This window comes from Perissodus microlepis, chromosome 9 (assembly GCF_051167445.1).
Source record: "Perissodus microlepis isolate ML-2025 ecotype Zambia chromosome 9, ASM5116744v1, whole genome shotgun sequence".
Lineage (NCBI taxonomy): Eukaryota > Metazoa > Chordata > Actinopteri > Cichliformes > Cichlidae > Perissodus > Perissodus microlepis.
Genome location: NC_140469.1, coordinates 26,042,325 through 26,069,222, shown reverse-complemented (window position 1 = coordinate 26,069,222; position 26,898 = coordinate 26,042,325). Strand labels below are relative to the sequence as shown.

Genomic DNA, 26,898 nt, shown 5'->3' with positions numbered 1-26,898 from the left:
GCAGCTACGTTTTTACTGAGGTCACAGAGCAAAGGAGCCGAGTGCTGTTTTCTCATAAACTTCTATACAACCTGAAAAATTTTCATCCCTTGGTGGCCATGGAAAAAAAAATACAGGTTTAAGGCATTTCTTGTGCATTGGCTTCACTTTTCAGACCCAGAAGCCACAGTCCATCCATCTTTAACACTGTCTGTGATTCAGCTGCAGTGCAGGGTGTACACACAGACTGCCAGAGCTTCTCCTCAGTACGACTAACAAAATGTTGTGGATTGTTTGGTCAGTCTTGCGTAATGCATGCCAAAGCACCAGCTTTGCTTGTTGCTTGTTTTGACCCTGCATTACAACAAGAGCAATGACCAACAGGTAATTTCTTACAGAAGCTGAGTTGTTCATTTATAAATATATGTGAAATATTTTACAGAATAAGTACTTTTACAAGTGATTTAGATCTTAAAATATATAGTAGCATTCACTAATAAACAAACAAAAAACAGCAGCTTATACATCTAAACGATTTAATGATTGTAGAAGAATTACGAAAAGAATGTTGGATGAAGTGGTGTTAGATACGGAGCCCCACAAGGGACATTGGAGGGGAAAACATGAAGATGAACCTTTGTGAGATCTCGCAAAATAGGCCACATCCTTCGGAGGCCGCCAGCTCGAAGCTGACCGGGAGGTCGAGGCACGATGTGCCGGGAGGTAGAGGCACGATGCGCCGGGAGTGCAGTTCTAGTGGGCCTCGACCTCCCGGTCAGCTTCGAGCTGGTGGGTAACAGACGTCTCCGAAAACATCGGAGCACTTTTGCAAATATGTGATGTCTTGATAAACCGAGCAGATATTTGAACTTTACACAGCTACATTCACGCCTGAAAATATGTTAGAAGTTTATTTTGTGATGCAGAAAGAGTAATATTAAAACTAAGTAGCTGCTGCCATTGTTGGAAACTATAGTTGGCTGGGCCGTGCTATGAATTCTGGGATAGGTTGGTGTTACGTTCCCCTAAAAGGGGTCTAGGCGATGAGGGGGGGGAAGTAACAAAATGTGTCCGGGTCAGAAAAAGGAGACAGAGGCAAAATGGTTAAATTAAAGATTTTTATTAAAGTTTCTATTAATATTCAACTAAAAGAGACGGACAAGCCGCTATCACCATTTAAGGAAACAAACAAAACTCAAGCGTTGGTCAGTAAAGTAAAACATAAGTCAAAAAGAGAGAGCAGCTCACTAGCTGCAAACACAGACACACAGCTCACTAGCTGTAAACGGCAAAAACACATGGCACTCTGGCCCAGAGCTCACCTTTCCCTGGGCTTAAATACTTTTAATTACTGATGTGAGTCAGCTGTATAAAAGAGAAAGGTGGCACCTCAGGCAGAAGAGATTGTAGGACACGGCCACACAAGCACCTTCAGGAGGAGGCCCTGCCGTAACAGTTGGGCCACGAAGGATACACCGACTCGGCCTTCAAATGCGACCTGCGAAGGATGCGGCCTATTTTGCGAGATCTCGCAAAAGTTCATCTTTATTTTTTTTTCTCCAATGTCCCTTGCGGGGCTCCGTAGTTAGATGCCCTAAAAAAGATACTGAAAAAAACACGTTGCCTGGAAACAAACAACTAAAACAGAATAAGAAACTGTTAAATGTTAAAGTTTATCAGACCATCCTAATCTGCCTGCACTTTAGCCCCTCAGCTCTCCTCCTGAGGCCCTATAACCATCAGATTTGGCTGATTTGCTCAGGATTTCACTCTGTATTTGCTCAGATTGGTTCTCCACACTCTAAGCACTCTGTTCAGTTCAGCTACGATTCCCCCACTGCCCTGACAGCCAGCAACCCGCCCGGTACGCCACACTTTTCCCTCCTCTGACCCAGGCCAACATCCCATCAGCCCTGCAGTTATTATTCATCTTTTACCTAATTACAGTGCCCTATGTATTTATTTATCAATCACAGCTATCTAGCTGTGTCTCACGTTACAGCAGGCGTCATATTAAAATTTGTGTTGCTAGGCAATACCACATCTGTTGTTTTACATCATTTTCTGTGGCGTCAAGATGATGTCCTCAGTGGTTCTAGGTATAAGTAGTCATGAATTCTTTATTTTTTATCCCCCACATCACATATTATTTTTCTAAAAACTTAAATTAAACCACCTACTTTAGGAAAAGTTGTGAAATATGAGATGATGTGGTTACATGATTTTTAAAAAAGCCAAGGGATCAAAATGACCCCCTCAGCGGTTCTACCGTGAACTGACGCTACCACACATTGGAGGTGATAATTTAAAAGCATCTGTTCATCCTCACCTGTTTCTTCATGTAGAGGTGCAAGGTGTCCTTCACCTGACTGCTTCATTTGGGTTTATAAGCTTGGTTTGTGGCATAAAACAAAAATAATCTCAAACTGGCGAGTTTGTGTTCTTTTCGCACCAAGAAAAGTGTGCGCATGACGTGGTTGCACTGCATATGGATCAACAAATGTATCGCCACTTCCTAGTTTTTGGGCTGACAGTGATTATTATTATTAATTTAGTTATTTTTGTTTTATCTGCATTTCATCTCATTAATTTTACATATTTATTTCACTCCTTAAGTCCTTGAGCCAGCCTGACATGTAGAATTATACCAACTTAACACACTTTATTAGGCTCATTTCTATGCACAGCACCAGCATGGGAAGAAAACCCTGGGATAATACTATAAATATTAATTAAATTTCACACTTCAAATCCGAAACAAAAACAGAAGTGCTTCATGGAAAAGCTTTTCAGGATCTTTAAATATAGACTAGACTGACTCACAGGTCATCATATATACTTGCCTACAGTCTTTAAATCCTCATGTTGAAGGCTATAGTGAGCATTTCTCCAATGAGGAGCCAGACTTCAGTGGTCTGTCTGGGTTTGGAGCAGTAGAATATGTATTTGTGAATGGCTTTTCTTGTTCTATCTATGTAGAGTAATGAGCTGTACTCCTGTTAAAGGAATGAGAATTTATTTCCCTTTTTTCATAAGAGATGAAAGCGGCTTATCATCTGAGAAGAGCTGGGTGCAATCGATGCTTGTTTTCAGCTCATTCTCTATAATGTTTAATGAACGCTTATCTGTAAATCCAAATTGTAAGGAGAATAAATGTTGCTGATGTACATTCACCATAGTAAACTCAGTCAGTGAAACCATGAAACATCTTTTGATTCTCTGTGCAGCAACATACCTGCTTATGCAGTAGAGAAAGGCAATGTGATCCCGGCATGAGGCAACTGACAAAAACCCAGCCTGAGAGCGGGAGCCTCTGCACTGCACTTCCCCCCCCGCCCGACTGCAGTGGAGCTTGGGCCCTTTGAAGTTCCTCTTCTGAGAGCCTCCCCGTTAAACATTTAACATTTAAAACTTAGGAGGGGCGGGGCACGGTTGGAGAGACATGTGTTCATGGTCGCCACATGCTCCCGCATCCACACATCCAACAGACCCTCATAATCCCACCCAGCCCCCTGTTGCTTCATCCTCGTTCCTCGCTTTTGACCCATGCTGACAGAATGAGAGGCATCACAGAGCATCTCAATAATTTAACTGTACAAGTCCACAGCCGTGGCTCTGATATTGCATGCTTTTGTTTGTGTGCCCCTGTGAATACGACTGTGACTCTGTGTACTGGGGTATTTTATTTGTTTTCATGGCAACACATTACCATCCATGTGATTGAGGTGTCCATTTGATTCAGTTGGGGAATACAGTTTCACATGCTTTAAATGTTTTCTTTTGTTTCAGGTTGAATACCTGAGTTTTGGTAGTGCTATGTACTGTATGCTGGATATTAGAATGATACAGTATTTATTTATTGCCAGGACTTTTGTGGTTGCTGTACACATGAACTACAATATGGAACTAACTGTTAACAGTAGCTAAAATGTAGCGTGAACTGGACCCTTGTATACAAGACCTTTCCGAATTCTGACAATCCAATATGGCCGCCAGGTTGGGTGTTTGGAGCCAGATGTTTTTTAATATTGGAATTAAAAGGGTTGATTGCTGTTATTGGCTAAGGCTTGAGAATAGGTGTAGTCAGCTTGACATCACCTATTTCTTTGTGAAGTACTGTTGTGAAGGTAAAAATTTAGCATTTTTGCTGCTTTTGGAGCCCAATGTGTGATCATTTTAGAAAGTCCCGAGTGCTTACATTTTCAGCTAACTAGCTAGCAGATTTGGTTAGCTCAGTGCAATCAAAGTTATAAAATACATACTAGAATTTCACACTCAAGCTTAGGTTTTCAGTCATCTAAGACATTGTAGTCTTGAGTGCTTAAAAAAAAAAGCAGCTGGACTTCTATCAGGTTGTAAAGATGTTTCACCTCTCATCTAAGACGTCTTCATTTCAAATTGGTGAAAAGGTACGGGTATTTAATCCCTACTGGGGGTTGGCCCATTTGAAGGTAATCCTGATGGTCGTTGACCCACAGTTAATCACGCGAGTCATCACAGTCAAAAGCCAAGGTGTGACATAAAGGAATGGGTCGTTAACATACCTGGACCCAACGTGTGAAACCTCTGTAAGATATTGCCCCAACCCATCGCTGTGAGAGCTATTCAGGTCACACGATTGTGGGTTTCTCATGGTTGAAATGCCCGAAAAAGAATCTCAAGACTGCATAAATATTTTTAGGGTTATTTTATTTTTATTTTGTTTTAAAGAATTAATTTAAATAATAATAATGGATTGGATTTATATAGCGCTTTTCAAGGCACCCAAAGCGCTTTACAATGCCACTATTCATTCACTCTCGCATTCACACACTGGTGGAGGCAGCTACAGTTGTAGCCACAGCTGCCCTGGGGCAGACTGACAGAAGCGAGGCTGCCACATCGCGCCATCGGCCCCTCTGGCCATCACCAGTAGGCGGTAGGTGAAGTGTCTTGCCCAAGGACACAACGACCAGACAGAGAGCCCGGGGATCGAACCGGCGACCTTCCGGTTACAGATACGCTTCCCAACCCCCTGAGCCACAGTCGCCCCGTGGCTCAGGGGGTTGAAATGTTTTAGACAGACTATACCAGTTTGGCAAACTAAATTTTTACTCAGACAATCCATATATATGTATGTAGGTAGGTATGTAGGTATATTTAACCAACAGGCTAGTAAAATACAAGATTTTCACTCACCAGAAGCAAAACACACACTACTCAAATGCTTTGTGTCAAATAGCAAACCATAAAATTAGTCAAATAACTTTAGAAATGCTTGGAAATGGATCAAAATCACCCACACATGGAAGAGGTCCAGTTTAATTACTCAGAGCAGTGGACGAGGCCTAAGAGATATCTTTCAGCTCCATTTGTCAAGACACCTGTCAATCAATGTGACCACGCCCTTAACTCAGTTATCTAGGTCAATGGGTTATTTAAAATACATCCCACTCAGACTTGTTGTGTAAGAAAATATCTGTTTTGTTTTGTTCTGGGTTTTTTTTTTGTTTTTTTTAACTGGCTGTAAACGTGTTTATTTGTGCTGTGAAGCTGGGTACGTTGAGACACCGTGAGTCGATTGCAATTGACTCACTTTGAGGGAAAAACTATAGCCAGTTTTCTTCATTTTTCAGCCGCTTAATCTGAACCAGTACCTAAGGCTATAGTTTTATATTTCTAGTTTATTGTCTGATTTGACTGATTGATACAACTACCACAACACGAGACAGATATATTGTACGAATGATTCATCTTGAAGACTACTGCGCCTGCCTGATGTTTACATTCTTCGATTCACTGTGATGGAGAGCACCGCTTGCAGTGCAAAGGTGGTTTGCAAAGGATATAGTTTGCATTATGTATTAGTGAAGAGACTGAAAGAACTGTTAACTCTTAAACTTGCCTAATATTGTCCACTCTCCTCTTATAAAGTTGTCTGAGAAAATACAAGGAGCCCAAGTGGATCTCTTACAGTTCTTGCAGTCTCCATGTGGTGTGCCCCGCTGTGGTTCATCAGAACTGCTTGTTGGAAGGCTCGCTCTGGAAACCTCCTTCTCCCACACATGCCCGGGGTTAAATTGGAGAAGGGTTGTATCGAACCATTTCTGTACCTTTCTAACAATCCATCCGATATTCACTCCCACTCCATTCTGTGATTGGCCAGCTGTATGGAGGCGAGGAAGATGCCAGCGTTGGAGTTCTCACTCAGCAGGATGAAAACGAGGGTAACACCAACAACCAGATTGGAATTAATTGAATCAAACACATTAGTTACTTAACAAACAGATTTAAATACAACACCAATTGAAGGCTAAGTCCTCAAAGAGCCACGGGGTCCGTGGGAGCTTCCAAATCAAAGAAATCAATAAAACCTAAGCTGTTTCAACATGCGTCTATGTCTTTGTAATCCCTTGCAAAAATAACGAATCAAACATCTCTGTTTGTTCAAGCCTGATCCTACTTTTTTAGAAATTAATGAGCTTCTACTTAGTGAGCGAACTTGTTCAGAGACAAAATCTTTATAGATTAAACCTTCATGGCATGTTGGTAAAAGACTATATCAGTATTGTGATGCAGTGCAGTTAGTCAAGTCTAATTTACAATGAGCCCAGAATGCTTCAGTCACATTGTTGAGTGGGACAAAAATCCCATGACTCTGATGTGATTCCTGGGCATCACAGAATCCAGTATACGGTGGCACTGCTTTTGTTTAAGGCCTCAAGTGGCTTTGCACCTGCATAAGTGATAGATATGCTGCATCCATATTCTCCTTCATGATCCTTAAGGTCTGCGTCTCTTTCTCTCCCACCACAACCGAAGCTTGTACAAGAAGGGGCAGCTTTCCTTTTTGCCGCCATTGCACCATAACTCCGAAATAATCTTCCTGGCGATCTTAGACATGGGTCAAGTGTGACTGTTTTTAAGTGTTAGTGAAGGCACACCTTTTCCATGAAGCATTCAGCAGCCGCTGATGGGAAACACTGGATGGAGAATGGTTTGATGTGATTGTGTGTAGGAGGACGGAAAACTATGAAACATGTGTTCCTCTCGCTTCTTGATATTTCCATAACAAATGTGCCTATTTTATAATATTCATCTGTGCCTCCTAAAAGATTATTTCCACACGAGTTAACCTGTTCTCACCAATATTTCCATAAGAAATGAATGAAAGGCGATTTACTAAGTGTTTCATTATGTGAAGGACGTGATAACGAGCGCAGTTATATTCTCAAAGAACTGAAATCCAAGCTGTCATCATGTGGCTAAACGGCCATCATTCAGAACAGATCTCCAGTATTCTCTTCTTTTATTCGTCACAAATATCCAAAGCATACAACCAAAGCTGTTGCCTCGTTATGGCTGTCAAATCTTTAAAACGCCACAAACTGGATTATGTATCAAGGATTTCTGATGGACAGAATCTCTTTGCTCAAGCTTTGACTTGTGTCGTGAACATCCATCAACGTAATGGTAACTCTGTTTTATATCCTCAACCCCTTTTTTTCGCTGTTTTTTTCTTTAACCTTTAAAGCCTGGTTTTTATCCATGCACTATTTTAAATAAAGCTGTACAGAGTAATTACATCATTGTGTTTGCCAAGCAGGCAGATCGGCCCATCGGTTTTCCCTGCACGCGGGTGCACGAGCAGCACCCTTTCCAGTCAGGTCCTCGGCTCTCAGCTGAGCGATGATGTTTATTTCCGTTTAGCCAAAGGCGGTCGAGCAGCAGCCGAGGCAGCGATCGCTAAATCCAAATCACTCCAATACTTAACGGAGTCATTATCTTGACAGGAACAGTTGCAGACGTCAATCCTGTCCACAGAATCACTGCTGTTGGTTGTTGTTCTTAGCAGTGAGGGATCTGCAGTGTATTTTGTATTTTGTTTCATACTTTTTTTCTTTAGAGGGCCCAGCACCGTAGTTCAGGCTGTGTAGTAGGCAGTCATTGACTTGTGTTTGGCTTCACACAATGGGGGAGGTGAGATTGGATGTAGACGTGGTGGGTTGTTTTTACTTATATTTTTATTTTTTTCTCATCAAAGTGTCAACGCGGTGCTGAGAATTGTTTGATTTCTGTTTGTGTCATGTCAAATAACTGATTTTTTTTTTACCCACCTCCCTCAGAATGCTGTTACTCTTAACCAGAGAAGAAAAAAAATAACAGATGCTGTTGAATTTGTCATTTCTGTGTTCAGGGCTACAAAGCTGAAGGCCTCTTGAGCAACTATAAATATTGAAACCTCTCTGTTAACGTTTTACATATATATCTCATTGGAGCTTGAAATTGATTTGAAGTTGGCTGAAAGGAGACAAGCATTTTGAAAAGCAAGCCCAGGGGAAAGAGTAGTTGGAGTCTTTTTATTTTTTCCTTTCTCTTCTTTTTTTTTTTTTTTCTGGTCTGAGATTAACATTCTCCTAATGTAAGATTGATAAAGGCTTGACATATCCTACTGAGCCCTATCTTTTTCCTTTTTCTTCCCTCAGCGAGTTTGAGATGTTCAGCTGCGGCAGTCTTTCTAGGCACAGTGGTTTTTGTCCTTTTTTCAAACAAAGCTGAATGTCGACTAATGCGTTTCCTTCAGGGTTGCTTTACTTTAAATTCCCACTTTTGGCTCTCTTTACAGGTTTGAAAGTTTTAGTCATTAATTTTCATGCAAACAACTTTCTCTGTGAGAAAGAAGAGGAATCCTTTTTCTCTCTTAGCAGCTCACCTAAGTAGAGCTACCTCCCCTCTTTCTCCTTCATCCAGCATTATTAGGCTGCTTTTCTGGTGTTACAGTTGGTAATTAGTCAATTAGGCAGTCTAAGTCCAGGATGGTAAATGGAAATCAGACTCTGTGGAGATTTTACACCAGGCCTCGGGAGGTTTTGGTCATGTTGTTGATGTCTAAATGCTGTCAGTTTGGCTTTTGTTGCTCACTGTGCGCTGCACTTGCCCTTTGTAAAAGCGTATTTGTGGTATTGCGTTGTTGTCTGCAAAGAATTTATAAATACTAAAGAGAGTCTAGAATAAATGGAGTCCTGTGGAGCTCTAGCCCAGAAATGTTGAACAATCTTCCTCAATTTTCATTATGTTTTTTTTTTTTTTTAACAGAAATGGTCCAGATACAGTTCAATGTTTTATTATTTTGAGAACTCTTGATTGCAGTACAATAGTTTTCACAGCACCCCGGGCCACTTTATGGTGTGCACCGTTTGGATTTCATGCATTTGCAGCCATCCAGTAGAGGTGATAGATGGCCAAAACCAGCTGCTTCTTTTCTGGGGAAGACAAATTCCCCTGGATTTTAGCTGTCATAAAGAATCTGCCAAATCAAGCATGTGGAGCTGTGGCGGCACCTTGTGAATAAGGAAGAAACCAAAAGTAGCTTTATTGAAATTGTTCATTTCATGTTGTATAAATGAAATTTAATTTTTTCTTTTTGTGGAAACAACAATTATTTATTTATTTTATTTAGAACTAACTTGATTCATTGTCTTCTAGATAAATGGGAGCCCTTTAGGATACAGTCGGATTTTATCCATATTTCCAATGAACTGGAAACATCATTCTACTTGAGTAGAAGCCTAAAACAGGAATGGCAATTGATCTCATCTATGACTTTGATGTCTGTCTTTTTAAATCTGTGGTTACAAACAAAGTGGAAAAGACACATAAGACAGTAAAAAGCAAAGAAGGACACAAGAAGCACTTACGAATGCCAAAGGACAGCTTTTGTTAGTGTTTGTACATTGTAGCTCTTGAATACTGCTTCTTTCTTTCTCCTGAGCAGGCAGAGTGTATATAAAACAATTGAGGTCTTAACAGTAGAAATTTGACAACTTTGGAGAACTTCTTACATGGGCTGTTCCACAACGCAAGCCACACTATTTACCAGCTCAAATATAATGCTCCAAACTGCATACAAATGGTATAGTTCATTAACTTGGGATAACTGAGTTGAGGCCTAGCAGACAGTTGCTGGCTGCATCTGCCAAGGTCAGTCCATCTGGGAGTCAAATTGGCCATTTCCCTAACCTTTAAGTCCTCCTGAAATCCAAATGGATGAGTTAAAAAAAACAACAAAAAACAAAACTTGACCTATTTGTGAAGTTTGTGAAACTGACTGGACTTCTTTGAGCTTTGTTCAAGACTTCTCACCTACTTCATAAACCAGGGGTAGGCAACCTTTCTGATGAGTGCCATCTAAAATTTCCTCAGAAGTCAATGTGCCATATGATTGCATTAGCAATAAATTTAATAACGCTCAATATGAACAGTTACACACTATATAGAACAACTTTATAGAATTACAGTGGCTTGCAAAAGTATTCTGCCCTCTTGAACTTTTCCACATTTTGTCACATTACAGCCACAAACATGAATCAATTTTATTGGAATTCCACGTGAAAGACCAACACAAAGTGGTGTACACGTGAGAAGTGCAACGGAAATCATACATGACTCCAAACATTTTTTTTGTTGTGTGTGTGTAATTATTCAGCCACCCGAGTCAATACTTTGTAGAACCACCTTTTGCTGCAATTACAGCTGCCAGTCTTTCAGGGTCTGTCTCTACCAGCTTTGCACATCTAGAGACTGAAATCTTTGCCCATTCTTCTTTGCAAAACAGCTCCAGCTCAGTCAGATTAGATGGACAGCGTTTGTGAACAGCAGTTTTCAGATCTTGCCACAGATTCTCGATTGGATTTAGATCTGGACTTTGACTGGGCCATTCTAACACATGGATACGTTTTGTTTTAAACCATTCCACTGTTGCCCTGGCTTTATGTTTAGGGTCGTTGTCCTGCTGGAAGGTGAACCTCCGCCCCAGTCTCAAGTCTTTTGCAGACTCCAAGAGGTTTTATTCCAAGATTGCCCTGTATTTGGCTCCATCCATCTTCCCATCAACTCTGACCAGCTTCCCAGTCCCTGCTGAAGAGAAGCACCCCCAGAGCATGATGCTGCCACCCCCATATTTGACAGTGGGGATGGTGTGTTCAGAGTGATGTGCAGTGTTAGTTTTCCGACACACATAGCGTTTTGCATTTTGGCCAAAAAGTTCCATTTTGGTCTCATCTGACCAGAGCAGCTTCTTCCACATGTTTGCTGTGTCCCCCACATGGCTTGTGGCAAACTGCAAACGGGACTTCTTATGGTTTTCTGTTAACAATGACTTTCTTCTTGCCACTCTTCCATAAAGGCCAACTTTGTGCAGTGCACGACTAATAGTTGTCCTATGGACAGATTCCCCCACCTGAGCTGTAGATCTCTGCAGCTCGTCCAGAGTCACCATGGGCCTCTTGGCTGCATTTCTGATCAGCGCTCTCCTTGTTCGGCCTGTGAGTTTAGGTGGACGGCCTTGTCTTGGTAGGTTTACAGTTGTGCCATACTCCTTCCATTTCTGAATGATCGCTTGAACAGTGCTCCGTGGGATGTTCAAGGCTTGGGAAATCTTTTTGTAGTCTAAGCCTGCTTTAAATTTCTCAATAACTTTATCCCTGACCTGTCTGGTGTGTTCTTTGGACTTCATGGTGTTGTTGCTCCCAATATTCTCTTAGACAACCTCTGAGGCCGTCACAGAGCAGCTGTATTTGTACTGACATTAGATTACACACAGGTGCACTCTATTTAGTCATTAGCACTCATCAGGCAATGTCTATGGGCAACTGACTGCACTCAGACCAAATAATTACGCACACCCCACTTTGCAGTTATTTATTTGTAAAAAATGTTTGGACTCATGATTTTCGTTCCACTTCTCACGTGTGCACCACTTTGTGTTGGTCTTTCACGTGGAATTCCAATAAAATTGATTCATGTTTGTGGCTGTAATGTGACGAAATGTGGAAAAGTTCAAGGGGGCCGAATACTTTTGCAAGCCACTGTATATTTGTTCGCAGATGTTGGCAGCTAACAGCGAATATGGCAGCTATTTTGAAACAAAAAAGACACTTTTTATTCATAACAAGAACTCCATAACAGCAAATGCAAATGCTATTTATGGTCTCCTCACAACAATGATAAGAAAAATAAACTGGGCCAATAGGGCATGTTTGTTAATACAGGGGATACACATGTTAATGTGATCTCTGGTCTCCCACTCAGAGACACAGGTCTCCGAGTGTCCAGCATTCAGATGGCTGCCTGAGGACACTCATGTCAGAGAAAATCTGCTCACACAGATATGTAGAGCCAAATACTGTCAATAAGGCCTCTGCAGTGTTCTGAAGACAGTTAAACTTGTCAGGTAGTGATGTCCAGCAGGTGAAAATGCAAGCTCCATGAACACGCACAGCTGTGGATTCCAGCTGCGTTCGTAGTTCTGCAAACTTTGACCCCCACAGAGTCGAGCTTTTCAGTTCTATCAGCTGCATTTCAATGTCCTCTGTGTCCAGGCAGTTTAATGCGAGACAAACCCAGCTGCTCATTAAAGCTTTCTGGTTTGATCAGAAAAGAAAACATTGGTCCATAAACCTGAAAGTCCAGAAAACGCATTGTGAGTTCTGTCTGAAGTCTACGGATGTATCCGTTTATTTCAGTGGTGCTGATGCTCCTGAAGTATTTGAAGTGTCGGAATGTGGAAATTTCAACATCGCTTGCATTTTAAAACTGCCAGCTAGCAATGTCGCTCTCACCGGTAGGTATTTTTAGCCAAATACAAGTTGAATCTGGTAGTTTGGGTTGTTAGCTAAGATGCCGTCATTAAGAAGTGGTACAACTAATGTGTCTATGTGAGCTAATTTGCAATGTGCACCTCTGGCCCGGCCATTTTTTATTTATTTTTTTTAATGCACCTTCTCAGATTAATTCACTGCGTGTCGTGCCATCAGTTAACCCTTCGCGTGCCACAGCCGGCACGCGTGCCCAGGGTTGCCGACCCCTGTCATAAACCATACAGCTGTTATGCCAGATGATATGATTAATAGAGATCCTGTAAAGTTGGACTTTTTAACTTGGGAGTCTTTTCGGTTTGACTGACTTTTGGAACCAACCTCAAGAGGCCACTAGAGGAACTGCAGCTTTTGGTGGTTCTACACTGACCTGGAGGTTGCCAATTGTTTTTCCCGTCTTCCTTTATTCTGCTCCCAAGTGGCAGCTCAGATGTCAATATATATAGTCACTAACGCAAAATAGCAACAAATGCATTAAGAATGCAAATAGCATCACTGAAAAAAAAGTCTCATGACCTAAGCAGCCCTAACACTCGAGCAATGCATATACCAGGAACTTAAAGCCTCATTGGCATTGTCCTGCATTTGACTACAACTGGAATATTTTGTAAAAGTTAGGTAAATTAAACTCCTTGGAAAATTAGGGGCTTTTATTTTAGTGTTTGGCGCTGTGAAAAAGAGTCATGAAAAATATTTGATGTACTGTTTGTGCGTGTTTTGTTTTTTTTAAATAGATTTTAACTTTCTTAAACAATCAAGTTGGAATGAAATGAGAAGAAACGTGCAATTTGCTCAGATTCATTTGAAAGCCGCCCAAGTATTCTGATCCAAAACTACTTTGCAGAATTGTTGTTTTTTTCTGTCTCACTTTGGTGACGAGCCAAAAGGTGACCTCACACTCGTTGTCTTGGTGATGTTACTGTGATCCATTTGCTGTATTTGGCAAATGGCCTTAGCTTTATTCACCATTTTGCCATCTGGGACACTGAATCAAAGACGCTTTCAGATGGAGTTGTTTGGAGCTCATGGTTTCCTCCATTTTGTTAAAGGACAGGATAATAGCCTGCAGCAGAGGATGAGGATTAAGTGAATGGCTCTGACCTGTTGCATCAACCATTATAATCACAATACCGAATAAAAGCATTGGTCCAACTATGGAGTTCTTTTGCGTTGCAGTGTTTGAGTCTTTTAGAGTATATTGCCTTAATCCTTTCAGTTCTTATCTTCTATTTTTTTTAACAATAGTTGATAAGCTATCTGTCAAAATATTTAATTAAAATCCAAATCCTTCAACCTCATTGATTCTATTAGCAATAAGTGGGTGTTTGCCACTGGATGCAGATGAATACTGTAATCGGTGCACACTCACAACTCAAGTATGGTGCGCCTCTTGGGTAGTTCTTATTTTAGGTCTTTAATTGGCTGAAGAGGCCAATTCTGGAACCGTTAACGTTCTCGCAGTGTGGGCATTGATGTGAGGTGCTCGAATAGGGGACTCTCTCCTTTCTTTGCTGGTGCTTGCCTCTGGCAGCTTGTCTGAGATCCTCTTCATGGAGTGTGGCTCCCTCATTTAAACTGTTTTTCCATGCGATTGCATATTGAGTGCGGTCTTCCTAGTTAGAGCTGTTTATTTGGAAGTTTGATCTTGATTTTGGCCTTGATTTGTTTTTGACACCTGCTGGTGTCTGCTGGCCGGGATCTAATTTTGAGCAGAAAAAACAAACAACGCCTCGTTCTCTATTATTTGATTGATTGAAACTATATGTACTTGAATGATTACTGCATATAAGTTGTAGCCACACAGGGGCTTGTGTTTAAACAGCCAGCATGGGTCAGTGCTTCAACGCTTTCCACTGTAGCGTTTGACCTTTCAGAAATTACTACCTTAGTCGGCAGTAATGCAGACTCCATCTCATATATATAGGTGACCTTCCTGGTTGCAAAGAAAGCTGTTTTTACTCATGCACTGCAGCCTAAACTGTTCTAGACCAAACAGGACTCAAAAGATCAGACATTAAATGGCCTTTAACGAGCAGCTTCCTCGTGCAAAGTCTGTGATGCCTCATAGCATGCATGTGAGGATTGCTTAGGTAACAGTCTGGTGACATATCACAGCCAGTGAATGGACATCACATGTTCTGTCTGTCTGCTCTACACAGTCTGAACCACTGCTTACATCAAACAAATATGTTTCAAATTGCTACTACCGTACTTAGACTTGCTATTTTAACACAGATAGCTGTAGACCTCAGGTCAGCAGTCATTCCTGTTATTCTCCTTTGAAGTCTGCCTGATGGGCGCAGCGTAGTTGGTGTATTGTAATGCAAAGTCTCTGTGGACGAGTCTGCCACTCACAAAAAAACGGCACAGCCTCACGCTTGCTGTCTGATGATGAAATTTATGTCACTTGGACCCTAGCAGACTCAGAGACGAGGGAATTGTAAAGCGGCTATTATATTCTAGTTGTGGACACAGACAGCTGGAGACACCACGGATGAGTAGTCAGTCACGTTACTCTTTGTTAAAGTCTTTGATAAGTCAGACTAAAAGGTGCCTGCGTAGGTCCTGCGTTGTAGGCTGGCACCTCTGCAGATAAATCTGTGCGATCATTAAAAAGCAGCAGGCTTGTCGATGCCCGCTCAGAGCCTTGCGATCGTTGTCTGGTGACGAAATTCACGTGACTTGCACCCAAACACGCTCACAGATGCCAAACTGTAACATGCTTCTAAGAGCATTCACGCGGTCGGGTACAACTTCATGAAGTGCTTTTACAAGTACTGCAGGGGTTACTTGTGACAGTCAAAATGCAGAGTGTGGAAATTTTAGCTCTGAAATGGAGAGACTGCTCAACACTTGTATGTGTATTAAATAATGATCATCACCCTGTGAGACCATTGAAATAGATCTCATCATCATGCTGCAAGCTCAAAATGTTAGTGAAACATATTGAGAACTTTTTCAAATCAGTTCAGTTCAACAGACAATCACATAACACCTTGCCGCCAAATAGGCACTTGGCATTAGTGGGGAGGAAAAACTCCCCTTTTCCAGAAAGAAACCTCTGGCAGATGTTTCTCAGGGAGGGGCATTCATGTGTTGGACAAATAATAAACACCCTGGAACTCTGCAGAACTGCACAAAGAGCTAATAATATGCATAATTGTCTAAATTGAGACGCACTACAGGTATTTTTTTATCCAAAACGGAGGACCTCCTGACACAAATTACGTAGAAGGATTTCAGATAACATCCCAGTCAGATTTTCAAAGTGTGACAGCAACTTCCTGTGGGTATAAAAAGTGTTCAAAATATCCCCGTTTGTTAATCAACGAATGTTTCCTCTCTTTCAGCTGGCCTTAACTCACCCCAGCCATCACCTCAACTTTGGCATGAATCCCGACCACGCCCGCAACTCGCTGTCCAACTGCGGCATCCGCCAGCCCAAATATGGCGACAGGAAGGTCCACCACATGTACATGAGGAAAAAAGGTCTTTATCTCAATGTTTTCTTACTCTAAAAATGACCAGTCGTTTTTATCAGGCAACTCTAACCCTACCATCCCGGGGATTTTTACATTTTTTTTTCGCAGGAATCAACACATTGATTAACATCATGTCTCGTCTGGGACAGGATGACCCCTCCCCTTCCAGGTAGGCTGCCTGCGGGCACATATCTGTTCATGCTATCACTGACCACAGGAGCAATCAAAGGGACGATTCTTGTGATTAATATACCCGGCAGGCCTGCTGACAAGAAAATTAACTTTAACTGTGAAAGCAAGGGATTTAGCAGGTGAGCAGGTGTGTGTGTGTGTGTGTGTGTGTGAGAGAGAGAGTGTGCGTGCATGTGTGAGAAGCCCATCTCTCCTGCTACCTCTTCTAATGTCCTAACATCTCCGCCTTTCCTTTCGTCTCCTCCCCATCTCTAGGATCAATCACAACGAGAGACTGGAGTTCCTCGGTGATGCTGTTGTCGAGTTCCTCACCAGGTGAGAAAGCGCCTGCGAGCCTCTGATCGACACCTGCGCTAATTGAAGCCGACGAGAACACTATCGGCCTTTGTCTCTTTTTTCCTTTCTCACCTTCTCACTCCATTTCTCCCTCTTTCTCGTTGTCTACATCTATCCTCGTCTGTCACAGCCACGCTTTTCTCCATACTTTCAACTCATTCAAGACAGTGATTTACTGGTAATTGGAACTGGGATGTAAACCCCACCCCTCCCACCACCTCCTCCTCCTCGTTACCTCTCACGCCGCCCTCAACCTATTTTAATAGGCTGAAATTCTCCATGACAACTTGCAATTAGTTGTCTGGAATGCTGACTGTGTTATTGACTGCCAGGTGAGTGCGGGCGCTGCTGTCCGGCACTTACCTAAGCACAGCACATACTGCTCATTATATATATATATATAGCTACTACTAATCTCATACATTACTTAGCGAGATAGCCCACCTACCTCCTCAGTGTTCCACCACTTCCTCCTCCTCTGAGAGGAAATGTGAGAAAAGTGCAGAGATTATCAGTAGCTATAGTTTTTAGACAAAGGCACTTTTTTTGTGTGTTTTGGCAATTTGCCTCTCCACACCGCCACAGTGTTTGAAATCAAACAATCAAGATGTGATTGAAGTGCAGACTTTAAGCTTTGATTCAAGGGGTTCATTAACAGTTTAGGAAGTACACCCATTTTTATATATAGTTCTCTGCTTTCAGAGGCTCAGAAGTTATTGGACATAATTGAAAAACATCCCTTTATTATTTCATGACAGATTAAACAGATAAAAGTTCTGGGGTTGATTCCAGGTGTGGTCCAAACGGACGTTAGAGCGAGGGAGGGAGGACATCGTTATGGTGGGTGGGCGGGCTGTTGGAGAGGTAATAAAAACTTGAGGAGCGACCAAATCAACAATGCGGTCTGAAATGTGGAATGAAACACAAGGAGGCAGGTGTATTCGTGTCAAGGTCTACAATCAAGAGATGCCTCCATGCATAGAAATAGAAAGGGTTTACAGCATGGCATGAACCACTGGCTACACTCAAGAAACTGTTCTGAAACAAGCTGTTTGGACAGAGGAGACTAAAATGAACTTATACCGGAGTGAGGATAATCTGAGGCCGATCACAGTTTTATGGCATGGGCATGTGGTGCGAGGGGTGCGAGTGGAACCAGTGCTAGTGGGATAAATGATGACCCAGAGTGTACTTATCCTTATATTAATGATAGTATAAATTATGTCAACTTGCCTAATTACTATTGAATCTCTGAAAATTGGGAACCATGTATAAAAAAAAAAGGCTATACCGTATTTTTCGGACCATAAGGCGCAAAACAGTCAGATAAGTCAAACTTTACTCAACTCATTCTTCTTGCTTCCTCCACTTCCGTACCATTTATTCATTAATGCTGAATTCTCTCGCAGCTGCTCTATTCCCATGTTGTTGCAGTATATTAATGACTAACCTCGTATTGTGGATGGATTATCTCAGTTGTTCTCCTGACTGAAGTTTGGTCCATTTCAACTTTTATCGAGTGGAAAAAAGTTAGCGTTCATCCTGCAGCTTCACTGTTTATATTATGCTAACAAAGCTGTGTCACTAGCGATCACGTAGCACATCATTATATACCAGCTAGTCCAACTTCAGTAACCCTACAAACGTCACTGCTGTTTAGTTTTTTGTCTTCATTTATGTTGGAAGTGATAGCAGAGCTGTACGTTTTATTTTTTTCAGAAGTCTTTCAGTCAGAACATGCTATATATCATGTTTAGGTAACTAGCGAAACTGGCGAGCTAACTTCCTGCTAACTTCTAACTCTGTTAAGTTTAATAAATTCTGTTTTAAAGGATGCCTGGATGTTAAATTAAATTTTTACTCCTGGTAAAGGAGCAACACTGATCATTTTATTAAGGATGAAAGAATTTAGACAGTTTTTAACTCTCAGTGATGCTGCAGTGTTCGTTTGACTTTGGGACATGAAGAGGATGAAATTTGGGACCCTGATTACTCGGTGAGGCTCCTGACTACGGCAGCCCTAATGCTCCGACAATCCATCAGGCGGTGCGGCTTCGTAGTTTGCCTTATAGTGCAGAAAATACGGTAATTAATAAACAGTTAATGAGGTACTTTTGTAAAAACCCTTGAATGACAGGCCGAAAGTCTTCACTTCAATCACATTTCGATGATTTGACTTAAAATTCATCGCGGTGAAGTCCGGATACCTAACTGTACTTTCCCACTGTTCCACCACATCCTCCTCCCCCGTCTCCGAGCATAAATGCTGTAACATATAAGAAAAGGGCTTTTCTCTCTCCGCGAGGTGTACCCTTCACACGCATACATGCACATAGAAAAGGGAGAATAGATTTTTATCAGATTTCCATTTGCCCACCAGCATAACTTCTCCTACCAGAATTTCATTTGTAAGCCTCAATGCTAACACTTCCATAACATCCAGGAACAGGATTAAACCTTAATAGGAGCTGACACTGGGTTACAAAGGATACCGCTTCAGCTCCTTATGCACCAGGAACTGTGTTACAAAGAAGGTGGTTAGCCTCTGTTTCTCTTGGTATCTCCGGGCATGTTTTGCCACTTTCTCTCCTTCTCACCCCCCTCCTCTTCTTCTGCCTTCCTCTTTGATTGTTAGCGTCTGACGAGACATGCTTGGCCTACGCTCTGGCCCTCTGAATTATTTATCAGCCTCTTGTCCAGTTAAATGGGTACAGCAGATCCGGCCAACTGCCTCGTGCACCTCCAGCATGCACTGCCCTTGGAGGCTATCTGCGTCTCTGCTGTTCAGCCAACAGAATATTTTGCACATTTGAATAGCTCCAAACGCTGGGTGGGAGTTAGTGTTGAGTAGAGGGGAGCAGCGAGATTATTTTTTTTTTACAAGGGTCAGCAGCTGATGTAAAGAAAATAAGGCCACATGCAATATTTGTAAGTAAATATTTCATCAGAAGGACTTTTTTAAGTCCAGGTGTTTAAATGAGTAAAAATTATTAAAGATAAATGCTTGGGAAGTCATGTTTGTAGTTGTGTTAAGAAAAACCGAGGCACGGCTGGACGCATTGATTTGGTTTCTTTATTTTTGGGCCAGAAAGTACAGCAGCACACGTAAAGAAAAGCACACGAGGAACAGACTGCAGATGAGCCTCACAGTTGGTGTCTGGAAAGTGCCACAGTTGGTGGAGGCTATTAATAAGCAGAGATATAAATACAGTGTGTTTTCCTACCTGAAAATTGCTGTGGAGGCCACTCAGTCGGGTTGTGTGACTGACACTTTGGCTAGCAAACCAAGAGTCTCTGGTCTCATTATTTTCCATTACACTAAGTGGGTTTTATTAATTCCAAGTGTTTTGTTTCCACACTAAGATCACAATACCCTGACAAATGGACCTCTCGTGAATTTGGAAAAACGGAACGCCACCTGCTTTCCTCTCTTTGCATTGATTAGAAATGACTGAATTAAATTGCCTGTTTTAACTCAAATGAAATCAAATGACACGCCGCAGTTAGGGAGACGCCGGACCGTAATGAAAATGGAACCTGCTAGCGCGGAACCCAGCTGTGGAACCACTCAAGCGTCCGCCGCCATTTTCTGGGTTCCAGCGCAGACCTGGAAAGGCTGGATATCTCGGGAAAATTAATTAGTCGGTCTTGAAGAGTTTTGAAAATGCAGGATGAGGCAGCGTGAAATGGCATTAAACTTTTTGGACAGACCGGGGCTGTCAAACTCTCTTTAGTTCATGGGCCAAGAACAGCCCAATTTGATCTCACATCCTATATAACAAGCTAAAAGAAATCCACTACTTTAGTCTGAAAAAGTACATCCAGAAAATGTCACATTTATCAAATCCTTCATTTACAAAATAATGGATGAACTTCCTGAGATATTTTATGGGGGGGGGAAAAGGCAATTCAGTCAGCCTGCTGTCATCAGTCAAAGAAATGTGTTGGCACAGCTCCTTCACTTAACCGCTTCACTTCGGGGTGGTGTGTCAAGCCATGCATATTTCTTTGTCAGTAACAAATATGCAAAACTCGTGATGATTCAGACGTTTGGCTCAGAAAAGAATCGGCAAGAAAGAAAAGGGAGAAAATCCCAAAACGTGACATTTAAAGGGAATTAGACGTACCAGACTATACCAGTTTGGCCAGTTGAAAATATAGGTTGTTGTATTTTGTCATTATGTCATCGTTTATTCCGCTTTTCCTCACCAAACCTTCTTTCTAATGTAGACCTAATGAAATAACTAACAAACACTAGCCACTACAAGCTGTAAATGTCATGTCATTCGCCAACAGGCAGTTATTTCTGTGTCCACCCTTATATGTACCGATTCTCGTCCATGTTCATGAAATGAAAATTTTCCACTTTGAGACAGGAGGGGTTGATGGTGGAGTCATTTCACTGCTCACACCAGTTTGAGTCATACGCAGATTTTCACACATCATTTGTATCATTTTTAAATATTCATTCAACATATGGCGCTCGGTTGAGCTCGGGCATTAACAATGACTTGGTGAGGTTTAGGCGTTAGAAACCTCTGAGTTAGGTTCAGGAAAAGATCACAGTTTAGTCTTTTAAAACTTTTTCTTTTCTTTATCGTTATAAATAAAAGAAATAAAAAATAATTCCTACCTAAGCATATCACAAATATTACAAACTTGTGCTCTCGCTGACACAGAAAAAATTGGCAATTGGTGTCAGTGGGGGAAAAAAATAGATTGCTCTTTTGTGACTATTTCACATTTTGCTATGAGACTGGACTGAATAATAGAGCCAGCGAACACCCGTACTTGGCCCATGTAACAGTGAATCCTTAAAAGACACCACGTTAACACGGTTTTCTGGTATTTTTAGCAACTCGCAACTAAAGCTAGAGTCCAAAACGATGCCCAGTTTTCACATTTGCAAAGCCGTCTTTGGTGGGCTGCTTTTGGCATGTAGATTGTATGTTTGTCATCCTTATTTTGGACAGTTATTGGCTTATTTTTCTTCATCGCAGATTCTCGTGTCTGTTGGGCTGAGCAATAACTTTTATTCGATTATACTTGGTCATATTTTTCCTATCCTTTAACATGTTCGGATGAGAAATTCTGATTTGAAAAATCATAAAAAGGCTAACTTGAACTGTTTTGTGTTTGATTTCTCTTTCCACAGTGTTCACCTGTACTACCTTTTTCCCAGTTTAGAGGAGGGTGGCCTGGCCACCTACAGAACGGCCATCGTACAGAACCAGCATTTGGCCATGCTAGCCAAGGTAAACCTCGCCCACCTCCTCCAACGCATTACCTTCCTCTGCAGGTCAAAGTGGTGTAAGGTGTCAGATCTGGCAGGAGAACATGTTGGAGGCAGTCTTATTGTTTTCTGTCTTGCTGTTATGACTTTGCTCCTTTCTAAGCAGGCACTGGGGAAAAGAGTAATTTTGTCTCGATGCCATTACTACCCCGTTTTTGCCCCCTCAGGTTTGTAATTGGAGTTAAAAGGTTGTTGTTTCGGAGGACTAGACGAGTGCGGCTGGGGTCCCTATGGGCCCCTAGAGGTCTCCCTGAAACACTCTCCAGTTCCTGTTATCGCTAGGCCCCCTTGCTTCCCTCCTTCTCTCTCTTGCTGGCAGCGTCGTAGAGCCAAGCTGTACTCACTGGCACGTTTGTAAAGAACACAACAATAATCGTCCCGTGATGTGGAGAAAGCAATTAAAAACTTCAATCTTTCATGTTGCTCCCTGCTGAATACAAAGATGCAGCCGCCCGAATCTGCATTAGTGCTGTGTAGCAGTTTGGCTTGTTTCAATTTGCCGCTCACGGTAAAGTGAGTGTGATACAGTGTTCAACGTTGCCAAGTTGTTTACCAGGCTCCTCTAAAGCCGTCTGCTCAAGAACACTCGCAATTATCTTTCAAAAAATATCTTGAGCGAGCAACGCACAATCCGCCACTTCACTTGGAAGGCTTAAAAGTCAGAGCGGGTTCCCTCTGAGTTGGAGTATTTATGAATTGTGATTTAATTTGTGCGTGCAATCACCGGGGGTGGGATACCACCAACAGTTATCAGCCGTAATTAAATAGCACCCTGACTGTTTTTTGTTGTCTGTAGTGCGCTGCCAGAAGAGTCAAGTTGGGCTACTTTCGACTTGGTTCATAGAAATAGTTTGCAGAAAGTTTGCCTGACCCTCAGTCTCACACATCACAGCACTGAATTGCAACCTATGCAGATTATTATCTGCGATGTGCTTTGTTGTTAGAGCGAAAAACTCTGTTTGATGTTTATTAGTACACATTTGAAATTTTACAACTTTACGGGCCTGCATCAGTGATGTAAGCATGGGTCGCTTTAATCAACCAAACCCTTAACTGTGATTTTAACAGTAACTGCATTTAGTTAGAAATTACTGCATGCAGTCACCCGTTAGTGAAGTTTTTGCTTTCAGCATATTTTTTACTACCAACCAAAAGAAAACAGATGTGAACATTTAACCCTCTGGGCTCTATCCTTGTTCTGTTAATGCAAATGGAATGAAACTTCCCAAAGGTGTGTATTTTTTTCAGATTTTTTAATTTTCAACATCAGCTCCTTAATAATATCAATAATATTCACTATACACCAAATTGTTCCTCTTGACTCTATCGTGGCCATTTTTGGCCAATTGAACCCCATTATAACCACCTTTTTTGATTCCTTGTTATTGGCAGTACTATATCATGTGATTTAGGTAAAATTGCTTTCATTCTAAACTCAACACATGAAAATTGTAGTTTTTAATGTTTTTTACCAAATTACATCATTTACCCATTTTTGGCCAAGCAAGCGATTTCATGTAATATTCAGAGTTTCTAGTAGCGGCCTTTGATGGCTTACCACACTCCAATGGACCAAAAGAATGAAACAATTTTGACATAGGTTTGATCTTAAGGATCTAATAGTTTGTGTTTGTGCATGACATTGCAGCACAAACATGTATTTGCAAGATAGACTGGAATAAATAATGACGCATCAAACATTACATAGGCTGCAGTGCATTTCTGTGGATGCAGGCTATTGAGCTTTGAGGTTCCCAGTCAAATTTAGCTTTGAAGCACATGTTAAAAGCACTTTTACTCTTGTATTTTTCATCAAAAGATACCATACCCAAAATATTAACTCTAGAAACAAAAACAAAAAAACCCCAATCACAGGACATTTTGCAGAGTTCAAACCTGCAACTGCAGCGCAAACAACAACAACACTGTAAACGTGTCCTGGAGTTTATGCAGGTGCAGACAGTGCTACTGCTGTAAGTAAGCCTAACAGCGTCCAGATCATTTATTCTGGCTATATGGCAAGAAGGTCATCACTGCTTGAAGCACTGTCTGTATGATCTGGTCAGAGAGCAAGGACAGCAAGCAGTCCTCTGCCCTTGAAGAAAAGACATCTGCCCAAGATGAAGAAACTTCCTCTCCAGAAGATGAGGGGACAATCTCCAAAGAGGCTGACTGCATCACCACTGATGTTGAGTACTAGCCAGTGCCTGAATCCTCTTCTTTGGGGGAGGATTGGGGTTGGGGGGCATGGAGGTGGAGGCTGAGCAGCTGATGGAAAAGAACATAGGAGCATTTTCTGAGACAGAGGAGCCGGTGACTGAGTGGATCCCTCATGAAAGGAAAACCATGTGGGTCCCACCACTGAAGAGAGACTGCTCTACAATCCAGTACCCACTGGTATCAAACCAGGGGTCACCCTGTATGCAGTTCCCTGCATTAGCAGCCTGAGATCTACTTTTGACTTTTTTATAACAAAGGAGATCTTTTAGCTGCTGTGCACCCTTACAAACGGGAGGCGAAGGTGTGAGGATTGTAGGATTGTAGATGAAGTGGAGATGTGAGTCTAAACCAGAATAAAGCAATACATAGCATGTTGGATGACAACACTGGAAGTTCTCAGGAAGTTAAAAAAAAGGGAAAGGGGTTCAGACTCCAACTGACGGAGGAGCTCCAAGGACAACGTCTTTCCTTCGGGCACCTTGGCAGAGGAAGCCCTCAGATGAAAACTGGCACAGGGGAGTTTTTTTGTTTTTCTGTCACTGCACAAAAAAACAAAGATGCATAAAACTCATTGATACTTTTAATTATTGCTATGCATCTAACCTCCACCATGGTTAGAAAATAAATGAGTTTGCATGTATTATTTAGAAGAAAAATGGGGATTTTATGCTTTTATCCCTATTTAAATCATTAAAATTATGTGATTTAACTGGTATTTAAAGGGTTAAAATTCTGGATTTGATTAAGATTTTGGTCTTGATGAACAGCACTGATGCTAATCTAAAAAATCAAGTCAGAAAAAGTGGAAATTTTTCTTAATATATATGAATTTTATAGCATTTTGTAAACGTAAACAGGGGGTGGCCATTTTTGGCCACGGACAAGCTGAGAGGGAGTTTTTATGTTTTTGCTCTCCCTGCACAAAAATAACAATGCATTATAATCAATGTTGATGTGAATCAATTACATGCCCCAGACTCTACTATTAATAATACAAGAAATTTCAGTAGCAATGCAATTATATAAAATTGCGAGATTTGAGGTTGTCTTCCAGCTAGTGCAGTGGACAAACAAACTGGTGTTTAAAGGGTTAAACATTTAAAAAGTAATAATTATTTTATATTTATGAAAAGAACTGAAGTTACTTAAAAGCTTTATGCAGAAAAAATGGCAAAAAACCATAAAAATAATAAAAATTACAGACCTAATCTTTTGGTGGCCACTTTTGGCCACGAACAAGCTGAAAGGGTAGTGATTTTGAACAAACCCAGAGGGTTAAGAAAACACAACAGAGTGCGGATATCATCAGGTCAATGCTAGCAAACTTGGTTATCAAGCTGCAAACAGACTGTCCCGGGTTTGTCACATACACGGAGATATCTGCTAATTAGTACCAGGGGAAATACCGATAAATCGCCAACTAAAATTGGAGCACAGAATTCCTGGAAGATAATTAACAGCACTTCAACCATCGCTCTCTGTTTGATAACCGCTTTAAAGGCCATTAACACCAAACAGTGATCCAGTGGCTCAGACCAGTGACTTAAATTAACTAAGGTTAAGCCTTACCTGTGGTAGCATCTGCATGTCAAGGAAAGTGACCACCGCTGTAATTTTAAACTTTTATAACTCATCCAAATGGATGAGTTATAAAAGAAAATTCATCCTGCATGCGCTTGTTTAAAAAAAGCCATTTGAGACCAAAACCACCAGGTATACTAGAATGTAAGCATGCTTTGTAATGCTATAAAGTTAGACCTTTTAACATGGTGTCTATGGGGATTGATTGCTTTTGAAGCCTCAAGAGGACATATATTGTTTTGCACTTTCACATTTTATGAAAATATACATTTTTAAATTGTTTTTATTATTTGTTAATTATACAACACTAAAAAACTTGACATTTTACTGATACTTCTTGGTTATTGTGGGTAAAAACTGGACATTAATTGGCTTGAGAAGCTCATATCTTGAACATGTTGGGGGTCTGTGGAGTTTGTGGAGCCGCAAATGGCTCCAAAGTAAGGTTTTTGGCAGTTCCACATTGGCTTAAGTGTAGCCATGCTCATGTCTTTTGATAAGTGTAGCTTTAAGATGATCTTGATGGTCTAAGATGATTAAGCCAAAGAACCACTTATGCCAGTGTGAGGCCTCAGTCTGTCCATCCATGACTCCCAGGAAACGCTACTGTGATAGCTGAAGTTTGGTAGTAAAAACTCCATTCACACTGTAACCGTCCAGCAGACTCGGTACATGCGAGTACATTTTCATTAGTTTAAGCAGTACAGCCAACCAGAGACCAGAAAACATATCCCTTTGTTTTTGCATTTTATACATTGAGCTTATTTAGACTTCTGCAGTGAATCTACGCCCTGACTCAGAAACGCCTCTTAACATTACCCCTCACCCTTCCACGCCATTCGAATTGTTGCGGGGTACATTAACTCAACGTGTATTTACATTTCTCGGCAGGTGCACGTCAGGTTCCACCGTAGGGTTTTAAAGGAGTGTTTGGTTACACCGTACAACATCGATGTCCCACTGACGCATAATTCAGGCATTACAGTGACCTGTGAACTGGATGGATCAGGAGCCAGTTGAGCAACTATTTAATTTATGATCTGTTATCTTTTATTTATTTATTTTTTAACTGCTCTTATAAATGCATACAAGTGTGGTCTCATAACTAAGAAATCTGACCTCAAACTTGTTACATGAAACTAGCTGTTTTCTTGTTGCTTATTGGGGTAAAAAGCACAAC

At 41.3% G+C, this 26,898-nt stretch overlaps 1 protein-coding gene across 3 annotated transcripts in view; it reads left to right on the top strand.

Annotated features, from left to right (window-relative positions):
- The window catches only part of drosha (drosha ribonuclease III), a 139,998-nt gene that overhangs the window by 43,423 nt on the left and 69,677 nt on the right, over nt 1–26,898 (top strand). For all 3 annotated transcript variants that reach the window (XM_084939788.1, XM_084939786.1, XM_084939787.1), the window contains 4 exons: nt 15,965–16,103; nt 16,205–16,265; nt 16,544–16,603; nt 21,780–21,879. In XM_084939788.1, coding sequence (XP_084795914.1) covers nt 15,965–16,103; nt 16,205–16,265; nt 16,544–16,603; nt 21,780–21,879 — 360 coding nt within the window. The remainder of the gene's footprint in view (nt 1–15,964; nt 16,104–16,204; nt 16,266–16,543; nt 16,604–21,779; nt 21,880–26,898) is intronic.